At 45.1% G+C, this 26,182-nt stretch overlaps 1 protein-coding gene across 2 annotated transcripts in view; it reads left to right on the forward strand.

The window, feature by feature from the left end:
• The window catches only part of MGP1 (MALE GAMETOPHYTE DEFECTIVE 1), a 45,690-nt gene that overhangs the window by 15,126 nt on the left and 4,382 nt on the right, over positions 1-26,182 (forward strand). The window contains exons 2-6 of one of the 2 annotated variants that reach the window (XM_086493154.1): positions 6,025-6,118; positions 6,627-6,771; positions 6,856-6,966; positions 7,115-7,261; positions 7,343-7,480. In XM_086493154.1, coding sequence (XP_086349280.1) covers positions 6,025-6,118; positions 6,627-6,771; positions 6,856-6,966; positions 7,115-7,261; positions 7,343-7,480 — 635 coding nt within the window. The remainder of the gene's footprint in view (positions 1-6,024; positions 6,119-6,626; positions 6,772-6,855; positions 6,967-7,114; positions 7,262-7,342; positions 7,481-26,182) is intronic. The other variant, XM_086493160.1, reaches the window with a different exon arrangement.

Here is a 26,182-nt window from a genome sequence, read left to right on the forward strand (position 1 = left end):
CGACTCGATGGCTGAATCTGTGATCTTCTTTGGCTGAACTTGTGGACTGTTTTCGGGGCTGAAAATGACTGGTTTCTTGCTGTGGTTGTGGCTGAAAATGATGGGTCTTGCGGGGGTTCCTGCTAATGGTAAAACGCTGAACTGTGGGACTTCTTTGGCTGCGTTTTTAGGTCAATCTCTTATGCTGAAAAACGCTGGACAGCAGGTCTATTTGAAGCTGAAAAACGCTGGTATGGCAGCACTCCTAATGCTGAGCAAAAACGCTGATGAGTTTGTCCTGCTAGCGTTAGTGAATGGGCTGAAAACGCTGAACCTGCTGATGTTTCCTGGCGTTAGCAATGGCTTGATGCTGCTGCCGGTAAGGGCTGAAAACGCCAAGCACTGGAGGTTGTGGGCGATGATTGCAAGAGGGAAAAACGCCAAGGGAATGGAGATGGCGATGGTCTACTGCTGAGGGGGGGGGGTATTGCTGAGAAGTTGCCTGTTGAGCGGGAAGCTCCTGCTGCCTCTTCTGCCAGAAAGTGCTAACTTGGGTTTGCTTATATATTAACTTAGCAAAATTGCCCTACCTACTTTTGTGGGAAAGTCATTAAAAAATAATAAGTGAAAATAACCAAAAATAGGAAAATAGGCTAAATGCATTGGAAAATTCCCCTAACTGATGCTAATGGATTCTGATGGGAATTCCGATGATCATGCTGTGTGCAACCGGAGGATATGCATCTATGCTAAGTGATTGGGCATGCACGGTCTACGAATAGACTCACAAAAGTGCCAGATCACTGCTAAATCTAGACTGACTGGATTGACTGAACCCTGATGTGGTGTAGCTTGTCCACGCACACATAGGGTTGGGATGTGTCACGTGACATCCCCTCCTTTTCAAAGTGAGGTACTGGTATCGAACTGTATGGCGTCGAGGGTGATCGCTAACAGCATCCGGAATCCTGGAAGGGACTCTTCGTTGCCCCACTCTGATGTGTGGGTTGAGCGGTACTTGAACTTCATAAAGGTCTGCAATGCTTGCTTCTTTGGGCCGCGCCGAAAGCGACACATAGTCTTCTGTGGCTCCTTCGATGCTTCAACTTCGTCTAGAGACCTGCTTCTTTCGTCTTCAAGAATCTCCATGGCTGAAAATTCTTGAAACCATCTCCAACACAAAACCATGAACATACCCATTCCATGTAAAGTGAAGGAAAAAAATATTGTCTTCTCTAAAGACTGTGTATGCAATGTAGATGAACATAGAGACGGAGTGACCAACGGTTCATCAAACACATGCAAACAATGAGATCGAATCTTTTCTGTTTGATCAAAATCATTTAACTGTGGCAAATCACAATGGAAATTCCTATGCTTGGTGCTCATATTATCATGCGCTCTTTCGAAAACTGTGTCATGCCAAGGAAGAGACATGGAATGTGACTTCCTGGCATATAAACTTTTCAGCTTTCATGAACAATCCGCATACATTCGTGCTCATCCATGAGAGAAACGTGCTCAACATACAATATGTTATGCCTAGAAAAAGGGATCACATAACGATGCTGACTAAAATACAAGAAACCGTCATGAATGAAACACTCGTATAATGCGTGCGTATCAATTATGCGAACACAGAATACTTCCTGTGAGGGTTCTTTGGACCAAGGCTCGAGAGCCAAGATCGATCCTTCGTGATTGATCGAATCTGCAACGAGGTTAGCTTCGCTAGAAAAAGCATCCACTAACACCTCATCCTGGTGAACAAATCACATCTTTTTCATGCAAGTCATCATGCTTGTCTTTATCATCCAAATCATCATGCAAATCATTATCATTCAATTCATCATGTTTCTCATAATCATGTAAATTCTGTGTGTCATGCTGTGGAGACAAAGAGACTGAGAGAGTCTCCTCCTCCTGAATCCTTTCAATCTTGTCCTGCATATTAGCAATGAGAGATGGAGAAGGAGCAATGTCTACTCCATGAAAGACAGTAGGAGATTTACTTTTGGCATTGAGAGTTAAAGTGTTAGCCTCCCAATCAACGAGAGGGTTCAGTTCACGAAACCATTTCATGCCTAAAATCATATCACATCCTGAGAGAGGAGAAACAACAAATCTTCTAGTGAAGGTAGTCTGTTGAATTGCAAGCAACACATCAAGGCACTCCTCTGTGATGAGAGCGTCCATACCGGGACGAAAGCCAGAGACCTCGATAGGAGATCTCAGACCAACTTCGAGGCTCTCTCAACAAGAGAGGAACTGATCACATCATGCATACTACCTGGGTCAAACAATATGACAAAACGGTGCCCCGATGTACGACCATAACATTTAATGAGAGAATCATCAATGGGAGGGTCCTGAGAAACTTTGGGCACACCCGTGTTATCATTCATTGCATTGACAGATGTAGTGGGTACTGTGGGTTCTTTAGATTCATTCGATTCAAGCTTAGGACATGTTCGTTTTATGTGACCCTTAATGTGACAATGAAAACAATGACCTTCCTTAGAATAAGTGCTTTGTTCTTCCGAAGTGATTGTATCCTCCTACAATTCCTTGTGCTACCTTTTCATCTGGAGTAAGCTTAGGTTTAGCTGTTGTGTTAGCCTTACCCTTAGATTCATTGGAAGGATTCTTTGATCAGATACTGTTGGTAGATTGGTTAGAAGAGTTACCATTCGTACCATTCTTACCGTTCTTAGGGTTCTGAGAAGTCTGCGAGGTACTTGTGGAAGTCTTGTTCTCCTTAGGCTTTCCCTTGTTGTGCTTCATCTCCTCTGCGAGAGCAATCGCTACCGCCTTGTTGAGATCGATTGGATCGAATACCTTGACATCGTACTTGATATACTTGTCCAATCCAAAGAGAAAAGCCTCTTTGCGCTCATCATCCGACATGCGTAGTTGGGTACCTAGCTGCAAAACACGATTAGAAAAAGACATAACCGACATACCATTTTGCTTGAGAGCGCGCCAATCGTCCTTCAATCGTGCGAGGTACTGAGGTGGCATAAACTGCGCCTTGAGCTTGTCTTGGAAATCAGCCCAACTAAAAGAGAGGGGCGTGAAATAGTTGGCTGTTTCTAGGTGCGCGGCTAGCTGTGCCTCTTGCCATGCATGGTACTAATTGATGGCATCACCGATAAGATACATAGCTGCTGTCAAAACTTTGCTATTTCCTGTCTTCTTAGTTGTCGCAAAATAAGCATTAAATTGATGCAACCAAGAATGAATAACTGTAGCATCCATCTTATCGTCGTACTTACTGAAAGTCAACTTTTCTGTAATTGGATGGTTGGAATCCGCGTCGTGGCTTGCGCCACTTGACACGATCTTTGGGTGGTTCGGTCTTCGAGCCTAGGACTTGGGCAAGCAATTCTTGAGTGCGTAGCTCTCGTCGAGCTTCGCGCTCGGCCTCTAAGGCTGCAGCTCGTGCTGCCGCTTCCTCCTTTCGTAGTTCTTTTCTTTCTTTTCTTGCGTCGCGTTCGCGTTCTAAGGCAATGCGATTTTCTTCTTGTGCGGCAAATCTTGTGTTTCTTTCGTCGCGCTCGCGGTCCTGAGTAAGGCGCTCACGTTCCTGAGCAAGGCGATTTGCTTCTTGTCTATCCATCATGGCCATCATTTGCTTGACCATTTCCTCCATAGGGTTTGGAGCACTTGGTGGCATAGATGGCGAAGGGGGAGGGTTGAAGAAATCATCCCCGGGTGGGGACAAGTCTTCGTCGCCTCTCTCATGCTCATCACCTGTATGCAAAGTATCCATTCCGCTTCGGGTGACGACCATGCACTATGATCTTGGGTTCTTAAGCTCGCGAGGAACTTGGGTTCTTGAGGGTCTTGGTTCTTGGGTTCTTGAGGATCTTGAGATTCTTGAGGTTTTCTTTCGCTTGCAAATCGCGTTGGAGAAGGATCTTCTCTTCACCCGAGTTCTACCCTTTTCTAAAGGCGCACCCCTTGGCAGCCTTGCGCTCACACCAAGGTTGCTTTTTCCCACCTCACGTCGATTGGCCGGCCGCTAAGTGCACGGACCGCTCTCAATGAGTGAAAAGAGACACAAGGGGAGGCTGGACAAGCCCTTCTTTCTTGGGATTCCTGTCACTCTTCAACAAAACACGATTAGGAATCGACACGCCCAAGCGAACTTGGGTTCGTGCGACCGCAACAAGCAAAAAAATTCTTGTGGTTCTTCCCTTGAGTAATGCAGAACACTTCCAAAGCTCTGATACAAATGTTAGGTGCTCGGAGTGAATGTCGTATTTTCTCAAGATTAGTGATCTTTACTGCTCAAGGTTCCTTTTAGTTCTTAGGGAAAGAGAGAGCTTTCCGTCTTATGGAGAGTGCTATGATCACGAACAAAGTGAGTGGATATTGTGCGTGCAAGTGAATGAGACTGAGAGAAGGAGAGAAAAGAGATACGACACCCGAGAGGTTGTAAAACCCTCCTCCAAAGGCCCCCATTCTCGTCGGCGAGAGTGGTCTACTTTGATTGCACAAAGGTGTACAATGCGAATGCAATGGACTGATGCAATGGGACTATGCCGATGACGACGACGGCGATGACGACGACGACTCGATGGCTGAATCTGTGATCTTTTTTGGCTGAACTTGTGGACTGTTTTCGGGGCTGAAAATGATTGGTTTCTTGCTGTGGTTATGGCTGAAAATGATGGGTCTTGCGGGGGTTCCTGCTAATGGTAAAACGCTGAACTGTGGGACTTCTTTGGCTGCGTTTTTAGGTCAATCTCTTATGCTGAAAAACGCTGGACAGCAGGTCTATTTGAAGCTGAAAAACGCTGGTATGGCAGCATTCCTAATGCTGAGCAAAAACGCTGATGAGTTTGTCCTGCTAGCGTTAGTGAATGGGCTGAAAACGCTGAACCTGCTGATGTTTCCTGGCGTTAGTAATTGCTTGATGCTGCTGCCGGTAACGGCTGAAAACGCCAAGCACTGGAGGTTGTGGGCGATGACTGCAAGAGGGAAAAACGCCAAGGGAATGAAGATGGCGATGGTCTACTGCTGAGGGGGGGGGGTACAGCTGAGAAGTTGCCTGTTGAGCGGGAAGCTCCTGCTGCCTCTTCTGCCAGAAAGTGCTAACTTGGGTTTGCTTATATATTAACTTAGCAAAATTGCCCTACCTACTTTTGTGGGAAAGTCATTTAAAAATAATAAGTGAAAATAACCAAAAATAGGAAAATAGGCTAAATGCCTTGGAAAATTCCCCTAACTGATGCTAATGGATTCTGATGGGAATTCCGATGATCATGCTGTGTGCAACCGGAGGATATGCATCTATGCTAAGTGATTGGGCATGCACGGTCTACGAATAGACTCACAAAAGTGCCAGATCACTGCTAAATCTAGACTGACTGGATTGACTGAACCCTGATGTGGTGTAGCTTGTCCACGCACACATAGGGTTGGGATGTGTCACGTGACATACGGACTGGTACAACCTTGAGATTCATTACAATGGATCTTGGGGGTGTTAAAGTACCCCTCACATGAATTGCCTGACCAGATTTATGTCACATAAATATCTAAAATGACAAAATATATAAATGGGATTGCATTGGGCGTTTACTTGAGATGCAAACGTACTACTGGGGTGTCCATGGTAGCTACTTCCTCCTACATATGTGCTGCAAAGAGGGTGTTAAAGGTTTGCATCTGAAGTGAACGGCCAGTGCAATCTTAATTGTTTATTTTGTCATTTTAGGTATTTTTTTAATTTTACGTAAGTCTGGGTTTACTTAAGAACCCTAGGTGGTATATAAGTAGTACCCTGCCCTCATTGTAATGGTTTCTTAGATTGCATGCAATTCATAGATGTAGTCTATCATCTATGCAACCATCGAACAAGGAAACATGAAATTTTACATAGATTGTGCAGAATGGGTTCTGGATGTTTGTCCAACTATTCAGTGTATTTTGCGTGGGGGTTTTAAGAGTTGATTCTTTAGCATTTTCTTTACAAATTTCTGGAATTTGGGGTTGTTATACTTGAATTGACCATGTCCATTTTTTACTCTTGTTCAGGTGCTGAATAATGTACCTGGACTGCAAATATCGGGAACCGTCTCTTCTGTACGCCATTATGCAGAGGCTCCAGCAGTGAAACCGGAAGAGCAAGGTCATTAAAGAGTTAGATGGCCCAAAAGCTTTCATGTTATGCAGTTTGTTTACTTTACCAAGATTACAACACCCCCCCCCCCCCCCCCCCCCCCCCCTTCTTCCTCCCAAAAAAAGAAAAAAGAAAAACCCAAAATGCGGCATGGGCATGGAACTATGCTGACAACTAGTTTGTAAATTTACAAATTAGTCTGAGACGCATGTTTAGACATTGCACTTTCTCTGTGTGTTTACTCAATGATTGAATCATACTTCTAAGGAGACACATCAGCCACGTGATGTAATCAGCAGGGGTGGAGGGGGAGGGGAACGTGATGTAGCTTACAGTCCCACATTTTCCCAAATTCCACTACAGCAAAAGAAGGTGAGCAGGGACAGGCAGTGCTAGTTGTCGGGGTTGGAGTACCTGGTTTTGACCTTTCTTTGGTATAGTGCTATTTACAGCTGTTGCTTGATTGATTAGACTCTGCAGGAGTTCATGATTATCTTCTTAATTTTCCTCATCGCAGATCCTTTGAAACGGATATTTTTCAATATGATGAAGAAATACAAAACATTTGTGTCAGAGTTGACGAAACAAAAGATTACTCTGGATCCTGATGATCCAAAAGCCGTTTCCGATTACAAGTCTTTTGTTGATAGTATAAGGAAGAAGTAAGGTGCCTTAGCTACAAACCACTTACAAAGGTCATTCTACCTTGTCCTCTATTGATTTCAAGAGGTGATTGCTTGGTGCAGAGTTGGTGTACCCTCCCAAGCTCAGAAGCTTAAAATGTTGATCCAACGAGAAGCAGCATCAGCACCAGATGTAAAGTCCTTTTACAAGTCTTTGCCAGAGATCAAGTCTCGGTATGACAGCAGGGCTAGTCTTATCAATGTTCAGCCATTTTGTTTGTTATTTGCTTGAGTTTAATGTAGTTGTCCAAAGTTTTAATGTTTCATGCTGGATACCTGGCTTTGAATATTTTCTCAACTCTGGGACTTTGCTGCTTTATAGTTTTGGAATCACAGAGCCGTATGATGGAGATAAACTGATGGTAGAAGCAGTGGAGAAGGTAGAGAAAAAAATTGGAAGAGCATTGGTCAAAGGTGACAAGGAGGGCATGGCTTTACTTCATAAGGAATTTGAAGCCATTTATAAAGCGTATGTAGCTCTTTTGGTTTAATCTGCTATTTTTAGTTTTATTCTCTTGAAGCATTAAGGGTATCCGTTTTTCTTACCTAGTTTGTACATGGCTAGATTGGGTGTTGATCCAAGCAAAGTGAAAGAAGTTGAGGCTGAAGTAGATTTTACATTTGCAAAGGCAGAGCTGATACAAATGAAAGATGAAGTGGTTGACACAATTGAAACTCACAAAAAGAGGTAAATATATAACCACACTCACACTTTGCAGTCCTTTGGTCTGCTTATCTTTCTTCGTGCCCCCATTGTGACAAATGTTCTGATGGCTTTAGAACCCAATGAGGGGTCTTGGTTCTTTTCTTGACAATTAAACTCAAGTTTTTTGATCAGCCTCTGCCTATGGTGTTCTATGTCATATTAGTCTTTCTTCATTATTCTCTTTCTTTGTATACCTTGATTTTGTGTGCTAGTGTTTTAGCCCCTCTTTTACTTTGAGAACATAGAATTTTCTGACCTTCTCATTGTATGTATATCTGCGTACTGAAAGTCTGCTACTGTTTGGCTGCTGTCTGGTCAGTCATTGTGTGGTCTGTGCCAACGCATTCTATTGCTCTAGTTCTATAACATGTACAATCATGCTTTAGATTGTTGTTCTTTTAGACACCTTTGCTATAAACTTCCTTTTTTTTTTGGCACGATCCTTTGTTGAGGGTTGGCCCTCCATTTGTAGGCAGAAATCCTGCATTTTGAAGGCTAATATCTATCATCGTGTCCTAAGCCTACTAGTTTGGAACTCATTATCGGATGAAGATGAGATTGCCCTCGTCGTCGTGCTGTGGCTCCACCATCGTAGACACGTGTGGCTGGTCTGCATCCTCCTCCTTTGTAGTGTGAATGGGATGAATAGCCTCCTTCACACAGCCCCGTCCTTTACCGATAGGAAGCTTTTTCTTTGCGAATGCTTTCACATCGTGCACTATGTAGATTTAAAACTCGCTCCTGGAGTGGAATACTATATGTTCGTGGTCGTGATCTGGTCGCATGTAGATCCATGTCCATGATACGGAGCAGCACGTGAACAGGCTACAAGGCCACTATGAGGTTCTGTTGTAACAGGACGGGCACCACGTGCTAATTGAAAAGAAGAGACTGAGACGTTTAGCACTTCAAACAACTGAATAGAAAGAAAGGGAGAACCTACACAAGACATGGAGTGGCGGAGTCGCACTCCCAGACTGCAAGGGATTATGGCCCCAAACGATGGCGCCCCTTTGGTATTTCTTTATATTGCTTCAACAAGGTATAACCCTGTGGCTTTACTTGCATCTCACAGAGAGAGAGAGAGAGAGAGAGAGAGAGAGAGAGAGAGAGAGAGAGAGAGAGAGAGAGAGAGAGAGAGAGAGAGAGAGAGAGAGAGAGAGAGAGAGAGAGAGAGAGAGAGAGAGAGAGAGAGAGAGAGAGAGAGAGAGAGAGAGAGAGAGAGAGAGAGAGAGAGAGAGAGAGAGAGAGAGAGAGAGAGAGAGAGAGAGAGAGAGAGAGAGAGAGAGAGAGAGAGAGAGAGAGAGAGAGAGAGAGAGAGAGAGAGAGAGAGAGAGAGAGAGAGAGAGAGAGAGAGAGAGAGAGAGAGAGAGAGAGAGAGAGAGAGAGAGAGAGAGAGAGAGAGAGAGAGAGAGAGAGAGAGAGAGAGAGAGAGAGAGAGAGAGAGATGTTATATTAACGTCTTCAAAAGGCCAAAGTGATCGATGAGACCTGAAAGTTACAATGTGATGGATCTGATACAAAGTCAGAGTAACAAGATGACAAAATGACAAATGACAAAATAAAATACTATGGAATCTTGAACTGCTAGGTGTGAACTAAGCAGCTAAACAGCTAGCTGGGATAGCTAGATTACAGGAGATCCAACATCGGTCGCTGGCGGATCTCATCAATCTCCTCTAGGGTCAGTAGTCTGACCGGGCGTCGTGCATGTCGAGCCAAAGCGATCCGAATCCTGTGATGCAGCCTCCGTCGATGCTGTGTAGTCCTCCGTAGTCGTGGGCGTCTGGATCTCCCCAGCTCAGTCGCTCGGTCGATCAGTGTGACTCTGGTGTGAGGCGACGAGCTCTGTTGTGGTAGTAACTCCTCCGGGTGTCCAGTGGCAGCTCTAAAGAAGTCTATGATCTGTCTCTGAGACTGGCTAGCCTCTCCTCTCATCAGGCTCTCTCTGTGTCTACGCAGCTCGAGCAAAAACAAACCCAGGCATCTCTGATCCTCGTACCGCATGACTCTAGAGAACGGTTGAAAGCCCTCTCTGAACAAGCAATGGAAGCGGCCTTGTATCTCGTAGTAGACGGGGCAGTGGCATGTGTAGTGTAACTTTGTCTCAAGCTCGATGTCACATAGGGGGCATGTCCTGACCTCTGCTGGTACTCCGCTGTATCTCCCAGTCTCGATCGGCAGCTGGTGTGAGGATGTGCATATCTGGCCAATAGCACATCGTATCCCATGAGACAAGTGGGTGTCCATGTATCTGGGCCTCGTCACAAAACCATCCTCTGTAAGCTGGAGGAGATGCTCTCTGTAGAAAGCCATCTTCGTGCCCAGCTCCTGTGCTGACTGTATCCATGTCCTCTTGGGGTGTCTAGCTTAGTCAAGTCCTGGCGAATGAGCCTGGTGATCTCGGACTGTGTAAGAGTCAGAGATGGCGCATCCAGTGAGTACTGGAAGGGGGGCAATCTGTCTATGCTGAACCCATGCGCCTGAAACCATGATGTCATCTCCCCATACTAGCATGCTGTATCTCCCTGCATGGCTAACTGGACGCAAGTGCAAGGCGTGCATATCTGTCTCTGGGAAGTTCCCACATGCGGTGTATGAAGGAGACAGATCTGATGAGCGCCTCAACCACTAGTGGGGGGGCAGCTAGCTCTGCTCGTACAATAGCACGTGGTACTGAAGCCTTGGCTTTAATGAGCCGCGAGATCATAGAGACCAAAGGCTTCTCCATGTCCCCCCATCCATCACTGCGGCCTGTCCTCCCGTGATGATCCAGTGAAGGTCCCCAAATCTCAGCCCATAAAGCAATGCAGAAGCCACCAAAGTGCCAAAGAGCCAGAGCTTTGTCCGAGGCTCTTGAAACTGAACCTGTGAACACATCCTTTCCAATCTATCCAATGCTGCATGGGCTCTGGTCAATCTAGTCTCTGCTGCCCTCCTCAATGAAAATGCTTGCCCACTAAAAACCACTCCAAGGTAAGTGTAAGCATCTGTATACTCCACCTTCTCCTGGCCGTATGTGAAAGGTGGCGCTGACCTCCTGATCCACTGTGGGGTGGTATTAAATACCATGACCTTGGTTTTACCAAGGTTGACGGACAAACCACTTTCCTGGGCAAACCTATGCAAAGCACCCAAGTGACGTTGCATCCCCTCCGGAGAGTCGGAGATCAACACAATATCATCAACATATAACAATAGTAGAATCCATGTCCCTGCCAGCTGTGCACCTCTATCACCGTCTCTCTCAATGGAGTCAGAAACCTCATCCACATACATACCAAATAGAGTAGGAGAGAGCGGGCAGCCCTGCTTCACCCCAATAGTGGAGTAAACCGGTGTGGATAGACCCTCTGGGGTGCGTACATGCCCTACTACTGACCTGTATAATGCCATGATCCCCCAAATGAGCTCTATGGGTACTCCCATCTGTTGTAATCTGCGCATCAATCTAGCTTTGGGCATTGTGTCAAATGATTTGCGGAAATCCACAAAGCTACAATAGATCCTTCTTCCACGTGATCTGCCCTCCTCAATGATGGCTCTGAATGTCAAGATACGGTCAAGAGTAGAAAAACCCCTCCTGAAACCTGCCTGCCCGGCTGGGCGTATCCCCTCCCTCTCTGTCCATCTACTCAGCTGCTGCTTAAGAATAGATGCGTACAACCGTGCCAATGTGTGTCCAATCATGATAGTGCGATAATTCCCAGGCTCCATAGGGTCTCCTGACTTGAAGATAGGTACAATAGTAGATAGGCTCCAAGTATCAGGCAAGCCCTCACACATGGCACGGTTAAACATAACTGCTAGAAGCTCTGCTAGTAAATCTCTGGCATGCGTGAAATGCTCAGCCACTAAGCCATCATGATCATATGCTCTCCCAGTCCTCATCTTGTCAATGGCCTTCCTCACCATCTCAGCGGTGAAAAAAGCACATGTGTGTGGGCATGGATCGGGGGGGTCGGGAAGGGGGGGCTGCTCAGGAACTGTGTACAGAGATAATGCATACTGCCCCAGGCCTCTGTAGAAATGATGGCAAGGGGTGCTCTTGAAAGAGCCGCCATGCCTCACGTGAGTCCTGACTCAAGAATAGCTGATATAGATCGTGCTCTAGGCGAGCCAAAAATGCCCTCTTCTTCCGCCGCACTAGTCGTCAGAAGTCAGTCTGTGATTGTCTGTGAGTGATGTCCCCCAAAATCACCTCCCTCTGAAGTCTAGCTCTAGTGTCCTGGCATTCCTCATCATACCAACTGTTCTGGGGCATGCTCCCCGAACGGCGTCTCTGCTCAAGCTTGGTATGTGGGTATGCCTATGCTGCTGCATCATGTAGTGTCTGTGTCAATATAGTAGTAAGCTCCTCTAGAGGTCGCCCTGGCTCCTCTGTGCACAGGCATCTGTAGATCCCATCTAAGTATATAGAGTCCGTCTCCCTCGTGAAGGTGTAGCGAGTAGGGGCTGCTGCACGTAGCCTGTGTGCTACACTAAACTGAAAAGAGATGGTCAACGACACAAGAGCATGGTCCACTGCCACACCAACAGGTTTGGGTCCAACCGTGAGATCCTGGATACTAGAGATGAGGCTCGGCTGTGCCATGACATAATCCATTGTGCTGGCTCCATGTCTGTGTGGAAAGCATGTAAAACCCCCCGCAGCGGGAAATCTCTGTAGGCCAACCTTCTTCAAATGTTCCTCAACGAAGGCGCGCAATGGAAGAAGGAGAAAGAGGACTTGCACGTAGAGCTACAAGCACTGAAGGCGGATTCACAAGCACTTAGAGAAGAGGTCACAGCCCTCAAGCGAGAGCTTGCGGATAGAGTAAGCAGTAGACTGGAAGAAGGGGAATTCCAGTCCTCGGTGATAGAGGAGATCAAGGTCATCAAGGAGCAGGTACGCATGATCACAGAGGAGGAGAAACAGAAGGTGGTAAAGACGTCTTCGTGGATGGATGTGATCACGAAGACGCAGAAGAAGACGGATGAGGCCGAGAAATGGATAGAAGTCGCTAAGAAAGGGAAAGGGAAAGAAACCACATCCGTCCCCACTCCTACAATCATCAACATGACTCTAGAAGAAGAGCAACGACGGAAAACTAGAGCCTTGCATATAAGAGTAATCGGTCTAAAAGACCGAGATGATGTGGAAGGGGAAGTCGAAGAACTTCTCCGCATGATGGGTAGTGAGGCTACTCATACAAGGCATGGAGGGTAGGGAAGAAGACACAAGGCAATGGGGAGACTTCAAAAGGGAGAGCTTTAATCATCCGTTTCCCATCCATGGAGGCAAAGAAGGACTTCTTGAAGAAGCACCCTACACTAAAGAAAACGGGCATATTCCTTGGAGATGACCTCACTCTCACAGAGCTTGCGCATATGAGAGAGGTAATGCCAGAGATTCAAGCGGCAAGGGAGAAGGGAAAGACGGCCTTCTGTCGCAAGACGGGCACCACGTGCCAATAGAAAACAACAGACTGAAACAGATTTTTAGCACTTCAATAACAACTGAATTGAGAGAGAGACGACACGCGACACGGAGTGGCGGAATTCCACCCCAGAGAGTATTGGCCCCAAACCTTGGCGCCCCTTTCGGTATTTCTTTATATTGCATCAACACAGTACAAGCTCGTACTCCAGACTCCACACCTTCTCCAGGAAGCATGCCAGTGAATGAGCCCTAACCTCATATTTAAAGGCCCTTGGCCTAAAAAGCAATTACAGTGAAAAGCCTTCAAAACTCAAAGCACTTGGTCCAAAAAAGCAATGCCAAAAGCTGTCAGCTTTTCGTAAATCGCGCTTGTGTCCGTACAGCAGGCCACGTGTCAGCAAATCAGGATTAGGGTTAGGGTTAGGGTTTTTGGTTTTAGGGTTAGGGCTTTGGGCAGAATTAGGGTTTTTGATTTTAGGGTTAGGGTTTCAGCAAGATTAGGGTTTCGGGCAGAATTAGGGTTTTTGATTTTAGGGTTAGGCTTTCAACAGAATTAGGGTTTTTGATTTTAGGGTTAGGATTTCAGCAGAATTAGGGTTTCGACACATCAACAGTTTGTTATATCTCCCCTTCTTGAAAGAGAGTAATCGTCTGCGATTAAAGCATATCTGCAAAACAACTCAAGTTCGCTCACAAATTTCCGAGGGTCATTCCGAGGGACAATTAGTTTGCTGTTTTTATTAAGGAGTTAGCTTCTCCTTTCTGCTCTTTTGATCAAGGAGTTAGCTTCTCCTTTCGGCTGTTTTGATCAAGGAATTAGCTTCTCCTTTCGTCCAGATCGGAACCCTTGATATTCTGGCGTAGTAAAATTAGCCATCACACCCAGACCATACTGATTTTCCACGGGTGTCTTGATGCACTAAAATTACATACCTAGGCAATCTCATCCAATTCAACGACTCCCTCATCACTCCTCCCGCATAACCTAAAAAGGTCCGGGCCGGGAGATATAGAGGCCTTTTACAACCAAACGCCCCCCAGACCGCAGCCTGCGTCGTTTGGAGGTGCTGAGAGTAACCACTGCTCAGACTTCTTAATACTCCTCCCGCATAAACATCCAGGTCTGGGCCGAGAGTCACAACAACAATACCCCCCCATAAATAACCACAAGGGTCCGGGGCATGAATAAACAAAAAAAACAGCACTTTTCAATCATAATTCATTGAAACCAGTATCAAACCAGAGTCAATTCAAATTGGCACCAAAACAGGTTCAAAACAGATACCATTGTCACGTGACACATCCAACCCTATGTGTCCGTGGACAAGCTACAGCATAATAGGGTTTAGTCAGTCCAGTCAAGTCTAGATTAGAAGTGATCTGGCTTTTGTGAGTCTATTCGTAGACCGTGCATGCCCAGTCACTTGGTATAGATGCATATCCTCTGGTTGCACACAGCATGATCATCAGTATTCCCTTCAGAATCCATCAGATTCAGTCAGGGGAATTTTCCAATGCATTTAGCCTATTTTCCCTATTTTTGGTATTTTTCACTTATTATTTTTAAGCGACTTTCCAACAAAAGTAGGTAGGGCAATTTTGCTAAGTTAATATATAAGCAAACCCAAGTTAGCACTTTCTGGCAGAAGAGGCAGCAGGAGCACATGCTCAACAAGCATTCTTCTCAGCAAGAACCCTCAAGCGCCAAAGCTTTCCCATAGCCTAGCGTTTTTGGACCCTCAGCACTTCCCCATCCCTGGCGTTTCCACAGCAGTGCATCGCCGACAGATACTCAGCCTAGCGTTTTCAGTTGACATCGCCAAGACCCTCACAGCCTTGGCGTCTTCAACCATGATCGCCAGCAGCAGACCCAGAACAGCCTAGCGTTTTTGCTAGCGACAGAGCAGCCTCAGGTTTTTGGTTTTCAGCCATTCCGAAGCAGAAGAAGCAGTGTTTTCAGCAATCAAACACAGTTGCAGATTCAGCCTTAAATGATTGCAGAAGATCTCCATTTTCAGCCCATGAAAACGCAGCCAAAACAGTCATTCAGCCACCGAAACAGCCCCGAAATTCAGCAGATAGAAGACCACAGATTTGAGCCCTAAAGTAGTCGTCGTCACCACCGTCGTCGTCATCGGCATAGTCCCAAGTTGCATCAGTCCATTGCATCCGCATTGTACCACTTTGTGTAATCAATAAGTAGACCACTCTCGCCGACGAGAGTGGGGCCTTCGGAGGAGGGTTTTACGACGTCTCTGGTGTCATATCTCTTTTCTCTCTATCTCTCAGTCTCATACACTTGCACGCACAATGTCCATTCACTTTATTCGTGATCATAGCACTTTCCATTAAGAACGGAAGGCTCTCCCTTCCATAAGAACTAAAAGGAACCTTGAGCATAGTTCAGAGCACTCATCTTGAGCAAAGCGCAAACAATCATTCCGCTGCACCTAACAACCATCCATTTCAAACAAATTCCAAACGGGATCACCAAACAAGATCAAACTGAACTCAAACTTAAAAAGCTATCTCGACATCATTCGAGCTCGAAAAGTCGACTGACTTTCCATCCTGAAACCTGCATCAAAAATTAGGGTTAGGTTTCTTCCACAGGGTCGTGGCCGAGCACAGCATGGTCCATCAGCTCTTGGACAAACAGTGTTTTCGTTGGTGACGATGGTAGTCCCAAGATATATCAGTCACATCAGACCTCCAAGGTCATCAGCTCGTGAAGAGATATCTATTGAGAGATGTCAAGAAATTTCAAGTTATAAACTGGTAGGGTTTCCATGGCAAGCATTTCAGGATAACCCACTATGCCAGAAGTTGCACTCTGAAGGAAGATGTCAGAAACCATATGACTTCGGGCAATTTTTTTTTTCTCTTGAAAGCTTGCCAAGTACTTGGAGTGTGCGGCTTGGTAGCTATAGACATCAACATCTGCATGGCACTGCTTTTGAGAAAAACAGTGACTCGAAACAAATATCGGTTCCTTCTTTGCAAGTGATCTTAATGGCTTATACCCTGTAAGACATGAGCGGTGAAGACGGGAGCGCGCCTGATGCGCGATGAAGTAAGGGTGGGGGTGGCTATTAAGTCCGGGTTGGCGGGCGAAGATGCCTCAAATAAAATTCCAATAGCTCTATCTGCTCTTTTGTAGGACCGGTATGCTTTCAGAAAAGCACATTCCTGATGCTCTGATACCACTGTCACAAGACGGGCACCACGTGCCAATAGAAAACAACAGACTGAAATAGACTTTTAGCACTTCAATAACAACTGAATTGAGAGAGAGAGAGACGACACGCAACACGGAGTGGCGGAATTCCACCCCAGAGAGTATTGGCCCCAAACCTTGGCACCCCTTTCGGTATTTCTTTATATTGCATCAACACAGTACAAGCCGGTACTCCAGACTCCGCACCTTCTCTAGGAAGCATGCCAGAGAATGAGCCCTAACCTCATATTTAAAGGCCCTTGGCCTAAAAAGCAATTACATTGAAAAGCCTTCAAAACTCAAAAGCACTTGGTCCAGAAAAGCAATGCCAAAAGTTGCAAGCTTTTCGTAAATCGCGCTAGTGTCTGTACAGATGGCCACGTGTCAGCAAATCAGGATTAGGGTTAGGGTTAGGGTTTTTGATTTTAGGGTTAGGGTTTTGGACAGAATTAGGGTTTTTGATTTTAGGGTTAGGATTTCAGCAAGAGTAGGGTTTCGGGCAAAATTAGGGTTTCTGATTTTAGGGTTAGGCTTTCAGCAGAATTAGGGTTTTTGATTGTAGGATTAGGGTTTCAGCAGAATTAGGATTTCGATACGTCAACAGTTTGTTATACCTTCTACAGAGATGGCCGGGTGGTGATTGTAGAGCGGTGCACATGATGGTGCGAGACCTATGGGACCACACTCAAAGTTGCCACCTGGAATTGTAATGGATCTACGCGCCTTGATGTGGGTGCTTTTGAGGATAGTTTTACGGGAAGAGACATTGTCTTCTACTCTGAGACACATCAGGCCTCGGGGCAATCTATGCCTCACATTAGTGCATATAGATGGGAGACAGCCTGTAGATAGGAGACACGATCAGAGCACAGAGGGAGGGGCTCAGGAGGAGTGGCAGTGTTATTCAGGGAGGAGTTGCAGCCATTGATACATATAGCCCGCAGGGACGAGCAAGCTAGGTGTATGTGGGTGAGAGTGAGAGCAGAGACAGGTAGATATCTTTACATTGCTATTTGCTACTTTCCCCCGAGTATGTCAGTTTATGCACCACCCAGAGACAGTCCCCCTTCTCTATTTTGGATGATGACATATGGGAGTTCTCTAGAGATGGTGACATCATATGTGTGAGAGAGAGAGAGAGAGAGAGAGAGAGAGAGAGAGAGAGAGAGAGAGAGAGAGAGTCCACAACACATATTTAAAGACCCTATCCAAAAGCAATTACATGAAAAGCATGTGATCTAAAATTAAGGGGGTCCAAAATCTGGCACCAAAACCTAGTATGCACATTCATGGAATTTCGTACGATCAGCAAGGCAAAATCCGGGATGGTCCCTACAACATGCGATGTCATCCACCTTCACACAATTTGTGTGTGTGTTTGTCTTACTATTTTAGGGTTTAGGTCCCTCGGCCAATGATCTGTAAGTTGATCGGGTCAGGATTAAAAATCCTAACCCACTTTGACTTTTAGACACCTCGTCGGCCAATCTTCAGTAAGTTGCTAGGTCTTCTTCTTTTGCTGTTTTTGCTAGGGTTTAGGCCCATATAGGTGGGCTAGGGTTAGGCTCAGGGAGTCCTAACCCTCTTAGTCTGTAGTGGTTGACACATCAGCAATTTGTGAGATCCCCCTCTTCTTGAAAGAATGGACGATTATATCCGCAAAACAACTCAAGTTAGAAAAATTATTGAGGGTCAATCTTGAGGGTCATTCAATTTTCTCATTCCATATCAGAGCTCTTGATATTTTGGCGTAGCAAAATTCCCACCACACTGATCTTTTTTTTTTTTCCCCGAGAAAAAGATCCTTCTATTAGTTACTGAAACTGCCCATAGGGCTACAATCACCTCTTGAAGAGAGGGCTACAACAACCATGGTGGGAGACTTTCCTAATGAAAAAACCAGCATATATACAATGGGGCTAAATGAAGAAATGGGGGGAGGGAAAAGCCACATAGGTTGTCGGTAGTGCCAACAGAGTACACCCTGGACCATGGTGTAGAAAGGCCCAGGACGCCAGAGTCGAAGGAAAGCCTCTCTGCGCTCCCGCATGCGGTCGGAGCTGCCCTGGAGTCCCTCGAGCTGTCCTCTGAGAGTGGATCAGCTCTAGCCAAAAATCGCGAACAGTCTTTGCTGGTGGCACAGGGCGAGCCTCAAAGATGCGGAAGCAATGGGCCCGCCAAATGAACCAGAGTGTCAGGCCACTGATGAGCTCCCAACACTCCTCTCTCTCACTGCACCACTCCTGTGGAGTAAGCTCTGTGGAGTAAGCTCTGTACCACACTGATCTTTAAGGGGTGTCTTGATGCACTAAGTAGAGCTCGTCGAGAGGATCAACTTTGGCTTCTGTTGCATATCCAAATTCTCAACCGTTAGCAGAGATTTTTAGGGACCTTTGAAAAATAGAAAAGCATCAAAAGCATGTTTCTTTTGTGTTTCTCAGGGCAAAAACGAACTCTCCTTCATCTCCTCTTCTCTTGTTGTTTCTTCTGTTGGGTTAAAGGCCCAAATGGCCCCCTTTGTGTATAGTTTTAAAGGTTATTAACCTTTGGCCAAGTTCACATTGAACTTGGCCACTAACTTTAAATTGGTTCTATACATTTTAATAAAGGAAAGGTGAGTCAATTATTACTCACTCACTTATTCCCCCCATCTATCGAGTAGCTCTCTCTCTCTCTCTCTCTCTCTCTCTCTCTCCCCCTCCCTCTTCGTTCTGCTAGCGCCCTCCTATTTGTCTGCGCTCGCCCCTCTCCAAGGTGCACACCTTGTACTTCTTTGCATGCTCTTTCACTTGCACACACCGCTTTGCGCTCATCAATTGGTATCAGAGCCCAATTAGGGTTTGCTCCCAAACCTGCAAACGCTGATTTTCAGCCAAGGAGGTCAACTTTCGCGTGAGATTTTGCAATTTCATCGCCAAAGGACTCGTCCCCGGACACTAGAGAGCTCCTGGCAAGTCAAATCGACCTAAAATAGGCTGAAACTAGATCAAAATCAGCAAATTACAGGTTATAACAGCAAAATACAGGTTTTGCAAATGATGTATTAAGGTGTGGGAACATCTTTGCTAAGTCCCCGCTACTTGAAAACACTGAAATTGCCGAAAAACAGGTCCCAAAACAGGTGTTTTCAGCAAATTTCAGATTTACGCAGGATTTTGCAAGTGTTTTTATGATGCGACTACATTGGGGAAAGTGCAAATTGATGCAATCTACGCACATTTGACAAGTTTTGGCTATGTATGACCATTTGTGGCTCGATTTTGTGCAATTTGATGCTACAAATTGGGGCTTTTGCTCATACATGCTTCTAAAGGCTATGTATTAGCCTTATGTATGTTCTATGAGGTTAAAAACAACTAAAATTGTTGTTTTTGAGCACAAATTGGCCCGTTGAAATTTCCTGCGCATAGATTTCAGAAATTGTTTTTTGTGCCTAAATTGACCTATTTTGCCCCAAATTGCTCCTGTGACCATTTAGAGCTGTAGTGCACACCTTTGTGAGGCTATACTCCGGTTTTTGTGCATTTTGCCCCAAGGTAGGATCCGTACGTACGTACGGATCTGTACGGTACGGTACGTCTGTATCGTACGGTACCGTACTGTACGTTTTTTTTTTTTTTTGGCTGCAGTGCTGTGGGTAATATGTGGAAATAAACCCTATTGTGGCAGGAATTTTTGGTTTGCCCTTCTTTAGCCTTATCCCAACACCTAGTTTTGTAGACATTTCGACACAACTTGCATTTATAGAGCACACACGAACGTCATTGCAGTGGTGCATATAGGAGGGCAAGCACGATCAGAAACTCGTATGAAAGCTTTGCCTTGGTTTATAGAATAGTGAAGTAACATCCTTGGAGTGATACTTATGAATTTTTTATCAAGTATAGACCGTATTGTAGGTTTTTGGAATTAAAAAAAAAAAACCTACGAATTTTACGTACCTAACAACTCTATCCATTCGGTACTACGTACAGGTCGTACCGAATACGTACCGTACCTTACGTACCTTACCACCTTGTTTTGCCCAAAAAATTCAGCGTATTAGCCCTCTTATTCGTGCAACTATGGGCTCATCTTCTTCGGATGTGAAGAATCTCTGAGGTTCGATGGAACAGGTTTCGATCTTTGGAAAGACAGGATCCAGGGAATCCTATTTCTTAAGGATTGTGAAGAAGCACTTGAACAGGTAAAGCCACAGAATATGACGGATGAAGCATGGGTTAGCCTAAACAGGAAGGCTGTTACATACATTAAAATGGCCATGACCGATGAGACAGTCATTGATGTGAAAGGTCTCACAAGTGCTTTTGATGTGTGGGAGAAGGGGATGTATGAGAATACAACGCCTGTCAACCAAGTGCATTTGATGCGAAAACTTGTTGGCATGCAACTAGATGAGTCCAAGAGCGCTGCAGAGCACTTGTTGTTGTTCGCAGGTACTTTGTCGCAGTTACAGGATTCAGGCTTGCCCCCTTTTGATGATAAGCTGAAAGCTATCTTCTTGCTAATGACCGTATGTGAGTCATGGGAAACATTGGCGGTTTCATTGTCGAATAACCTCAATTTGACCTTTGATGGTGTTAGGGGTTCTATCTTGAATGAGGAAATCAGGAGGAAAGCAAGTGAAGAGGGAGGTAGCTCTGCCAACATGGTTAGAGGCAGGACAGAAAAGAAGAATGCCTATGCACAAAGGAGTAAGAGTAAGAGTAAGGAAAGGGGAAATGCCAGCAAAGGCAAGGGTGATGTGACTTGCTATCTGTGTGGTAGGAAAGGTCACAAGAAACCCGATTGCAGGAACTACAAAGCCAAGTTAGAACGGAAAAAGAATGGCGGAGACAAAAAGAAAGAGAAGAAGGGAGTCAAGACAGATGCACAGGATAGCTCGAAGGACAAAGAGAAGGCCAATGTGGCTTCTAGTGTTGTGATTGAGGAGCTGTCAGATGTAGAGGACATCTTGTGTGCCACTTTGTCAGATGATGATGCTTATGACATTGATGCCTCTCTTAATGTTCATTCACAGGACATGCAGGTCACCAAGAGTGATCTTATTGATGCTTTGTTGACTGTCAATGATGCATTATCCTAGACTTGGATTGTTGATTCCGGTGCTTCATTTTATGTGACTCCTATCAAAGAGTGTTTCTCTACTTTTGATGCAGGCAAGCGTGGCCATGTATACCTTGGAAACAATCATGCATGTTCCATTGAGGGTATTGGCACTGTGCATCTCTCCATAGATGGCACAAATGAACTTGTTTTGCATGATGTTAGATATGTGCCGGGAATCAAGAAGAGTCTGCTTTCTGTTGGTCAGATGGATATGCATGGTTACAGCATCTTGTTTGAGAGAGGATCATGGAAAATGACTAAAGGCTCAAGGCTGATTGTAAAGAGCACAAAGAAAGGGACACTTTACTGCATGCATGGAAAGGCCGTGTTGGGCAAGTTTATTGCATTGGTTGAAATTAACTCTCACATGGAGTTGTGGCACAAGAGGCTTGGCCATATGAGCCAAAAGGGCCTTTCTAAGCTTTGTACTTTGAACAAGCTTGATGCTAAAGGCACAAAGCTTGACTTTTGTAATGAATGTCAATATGGCAAGCAAGTAAAGCGTTCTTATTACTCCGGTGTATCTCGTAAATCTTGTGTGCTTGATCTTGTACATTCTGATGTATGTAGCATGCCTACTAAGTCTATGGGAGGTGCATGCTATTTTGTCTCCTTTATTGATGATCATTCTTGGAAAATTTGGGTTTATTTGCTTAAATCTAAGGATGAAGCCTTTGCTGCGTTTAAGAGATTTCATGCATTTGTGACCACCCAAACAGGTCGAAAGCTAAAATGCTTGCCTACGGACAATGGGGGGGAGTTCACAAGTGCTGAATTTAATAAATTTTGTGAAAATTTAGGCATTAAGAGGGAGCTTACTGTGCCATACAGCCCCTCTTCTAATAGTGTGGCTGAAAGATTCAATAGGACACTTTGTGAGAGGGTGAGATGCATGCTGTCCACAGCTAATCTCTCTCATGGATTTTGGGGAGAAGCTTTGAAAACTGCAGTGCATATATGCAATCGATGCCCTCACATGTCTTTGAAAGGTGACATCCCTGAAGAGGTTTGGTCTGGCAAGCCTGCTTCATACGATCACTTACGCATTTGTGGTTGCGAAGCTTTTGTACATGTTAGACCCGAGTTGAGGAGCAAACTAGATGCCAAGTCCATTAAAGGCCTTTTCATGGGATATGGTGAAGAAGGCGAAATGGGCTACAGGATTTGGTTACCTCAACTCAAAAGGGTTGTACGCAGCCGGGATGTTGTTTTTAATGAGGCAAGGCTGCTTCAAAACAATTGTGTCTCAAAGCATGACCATAAAAGGGTCAAATTTCAGCATGACCAGCCAGCTGTTAGGCCTATTTTTGACCCTCAGGATGCACCACATATGGCTGAAAATGTAGATGATCCAGTGGTGTTTGAGCCAGATGATGTTGGACAACAAATTGAGGCTCCTGAAGGGCATTTGCAGCCACGAAACAATGCTGAAAATGGTGCTGAAAATGATGTACAACAGCCCATTGTTGATGATTTTATCATGCCACCTGATGTAAACCCATTGCCGGATAATGTGGATCATTGGGTGAGGCGGTCTACTCGTCAAAGACGGCCTGTGAGCAGATATGATCCCTCTTTGCATTACATTATGTTGATAGATGAGGGAGAGCCTCTGACGTACAAAGAGGCAAAGACATGTGAGCACAGCGACAAGTGGGAGCTTGCTATGCAGGAAGAGATTAAAGCTTTGCATGCTAATCATACTTGGGATTTGGTGGAATTGCCCAAAGGAAGGAAGGCTATTCCTAACAAGTGGGTGTATAAAATCAAGACAGTTGATGCAAAACCCAAGTATAAGGCAAGGCTATTTGCAAAGGGATATGTTCAAACCAAGGGCATAGACTTTCAGGAAGTGTTCTCTCCTGTTGTGAAGATGACCACTTTGCGTGTATTGTTTGCCATAGTGGCCGCTCTTGATTTGGAAATGGACCAAATGGATGTACATACCGCTTTCTTGCATGGTGATGTGGAAGAGAGCTTTACATAAAGCAACCCGAGGGTTTTGTTATTCCTGGCAAGGAACATTTGGTATGTATGCTCAATAGAAGCTTGTATGGGCTGAAACAATCATGTAGACAATGGTACAAGAAGTTTGATCGCTTGATGCTTAAACATGGTTACAAAAGAAGCCATGCAGACCATTGTTTGTATACCAAACGTGATGAGGATGGCAGCCCCGCAAGGAACATTTGGTATGTATGCTCAATAGAAGCTTGTATGGGCTGAAACAATCATGTAGACAATGGTACAAGAAGTTTGATCGCTTGATGCTTAAACATGGTTACAAAAGAAGCCATGCAGACCATTGTTTGTATACCAAACGTGATGAGGATGGCAGCCCTATCATTCTTGTGCTCTATGTTGATGAATATGTTGATAGCTGCAAAGAAAAGAAGCTCAGTTGATGCTCTTAAAGGCAACTGAAATTTGCATTTTCAATGAAAGACCTTGGGGCAGCTTAACATATACTTGGAGTGCATGTTAGAAGGCAAAGAGACCAGCGCCTATTGTATTTGTCGCAAGAAAAGTACATTGAAAAGGTGCTGGACAGATTTAACATGGCTGAAGCAGAGCCTCTTGGCGTGCCATTACAGCCATATGTCAAAATCTCCAAGGATGCTTGTCCCAAGTCAAAGGAAGAAGCCAATGTCATGCAAAGTGTGCCTTACGCTTCAGCCTGTGGTTCACTTATGTATGCTATGGTTGCTACTAGGCCTGACATAGCCCATGCAGTGGGAGTTGTGAGCCGGTTTATGGCTTATCCAGGTAGGTTGCATTGGGATGCAGTGAAGTCCATTATGAGGTACTTGAAAGGGACATTGGGTTGCAGTGAAGTCCATTATGAGGTACTTGAAAGGGACTAAAAACAAATGCCTCTGCTATAGTAAAGGACCATTGGAATTGAATTGAAGATTGTGACACATGGCTGGTGAAAAATGTGCTATGTTTCTCTATTGCAATTGTTGCTATGACAAAGAATCCATGTTTCATGCACGCACAAAGCATATTGATGTGCGGTATCACTTCATTCGAGAAGTGCTTGAGGATGGCCTTATTACATTGGCTAAGGTCCATACATCACAAAATCCAGCAGATGCTCTCACTAAGTGCTTATCCAAAGCACAATATCATCTAGGCATAGAGATGATGGGAGTCACATAGCTTAAAGGGGCCGTTTATGCCTTTAAGTGGGAGGTTGTTGGGTTAAAGGCCCAAATGGTCCCCTTTGTGTATAGTTTTAAAGGTTATTAACCTTTGGCCAAGTTCACATTGAACTTGGCCACTAACTTAAAATTGGTCCTATACATTTTAATAAAGGGAAGGTGAGTCAATTATTACTCGCTCACTTATTCCCCCCATCTATCGAGTAGCGCTCTCTCTCTCTCTCTTCGTTCTGCTAGCGCCCTCCTATTTGTCTGCACTCGCCCCTCTCCAAGGTGCACACCCTGCACTTCTTCGCGTGCTCTTTCACTTGCACACACCGCTTCGTGCTCATCAACCCCCTTTGTGTATAGTTTTAAAGGTTATTAACCTTTGGCCAAGTTCACATTGAACTTGGCCACTAACTTTAAATTGGTCCTATACATTTTAATAAAGGGAAGGTGAGTCAATTATTACTCACTCACTTATTCCCCCCATCTATCGAGTAGTTCTCTCTCTCTCTCTCTCCCTCTTCGTTCTGCTAGCGCCCTCCTATCTGTCTGCACTCGCCGATACCATTGTAACAAGATAGGCACCACATGCCAACTAAAAAGAACAGATTGAGATAGATGATTAGCACTTCAATTAACTGTATAGAAAGAATGAGAGAATCCACATGAGACGCAGAGTGGTGGAGTTCCACGCTCAGATTGCAATGGCCCAAAACAATGGCGCCTCTTTCGGCATTTCTTTATATTGCTTCAACTAGATACAACTCTTTGGCTTTGCTCTGCATCTCCCACGGGTAGACTACCCCAGAGAGAGCCCACAACACTTATTTAAAGGCCCTAGGCCCATCCGAAAGTTGTTACATGAAAAGCCTGTGATCTAAAATCAAGGGGATCCAAACTCTGGCACCAAAAGCTAGCAGCACTATTCATGGAAATCCGTACGGTTAGCAACGCGAAATCCAGGATGTTCCGTGTCTGTACAACATGCCACGTCATCAGCCTTCATGCAATTTGTGTGCGTGTGTGGTTGTCTTGCTTTATTTTAGACGGTTAATGATCTGTAATCACTTCGACTTTTAGGCCCCCCGGGCCAATTGGCAGGTTTTCTTCTTGTGTTGCTTCTGCTAGGGTTTAACCCTTTCGGTCGGGATCTATAAATGGGCTAGGGTTAGGCTCAGGGAGTCCTAACCCTTTTGGTCTTTAGTGGTTGACACATCGGCAGTCTGTGACATCTGCACCTCTGCCCAAAAGGTCTCATCAAGAACTCGCCTCTGGATGTAGTTAGTGGCCGTGGTGGGAATTGTGCATCTCTCTCCATTTGGGATCCACCACCATTTGCATCAAATTTCAATGAATCCTTCAGCTTGAAGAGCTTGTTGAGCACCAAATACATGTAGGCAAACCTGGTTTTTGAAGGCCAAACCATATCCAACTCGTTGTGGCTCCTAAAGATAGCAAATGCCTAGTGCTTCTTGCAAAAGAAAGTGGTTCTTTGTGGCATCGGACACAATAGGTAACACCCAAGGGAGTAAATCAAGGCGATGTGTAGCACATGGGGTCCGAACTATGCTAGGAAACTTTGCTAAGATCACGTCACCCATTGTTTTGCAATTTGATGCATTATCAGTGAAAACCTGTACTTCATTCTCTACACCAACCTCAATCTACGGGATGTGCGTGCATATGGACTAACCTATGATATATTTCCCGACCTTCCCTGCATCCTCGGTTCGCAAAAGTAAGTGCCAAGGCAAGACGACACAAGAATTGTGTTGTCGACGTAT

This window comes from Adiantum capillus-veneris, chromosome 2 (assembly GCF_014529385.1).
Source record: "Adiantum capillus-veneris isolate H3 chromosome 2, ASM1452938v2, whole genome shotgun sequence".
Lineage (NCBI taxonomy): Eukaryota > Viridiplantae > Streptophyta > Polypodiopsida > Polypodiales > Pteridaceae > Adiantum > Adiantum capillus-veneris.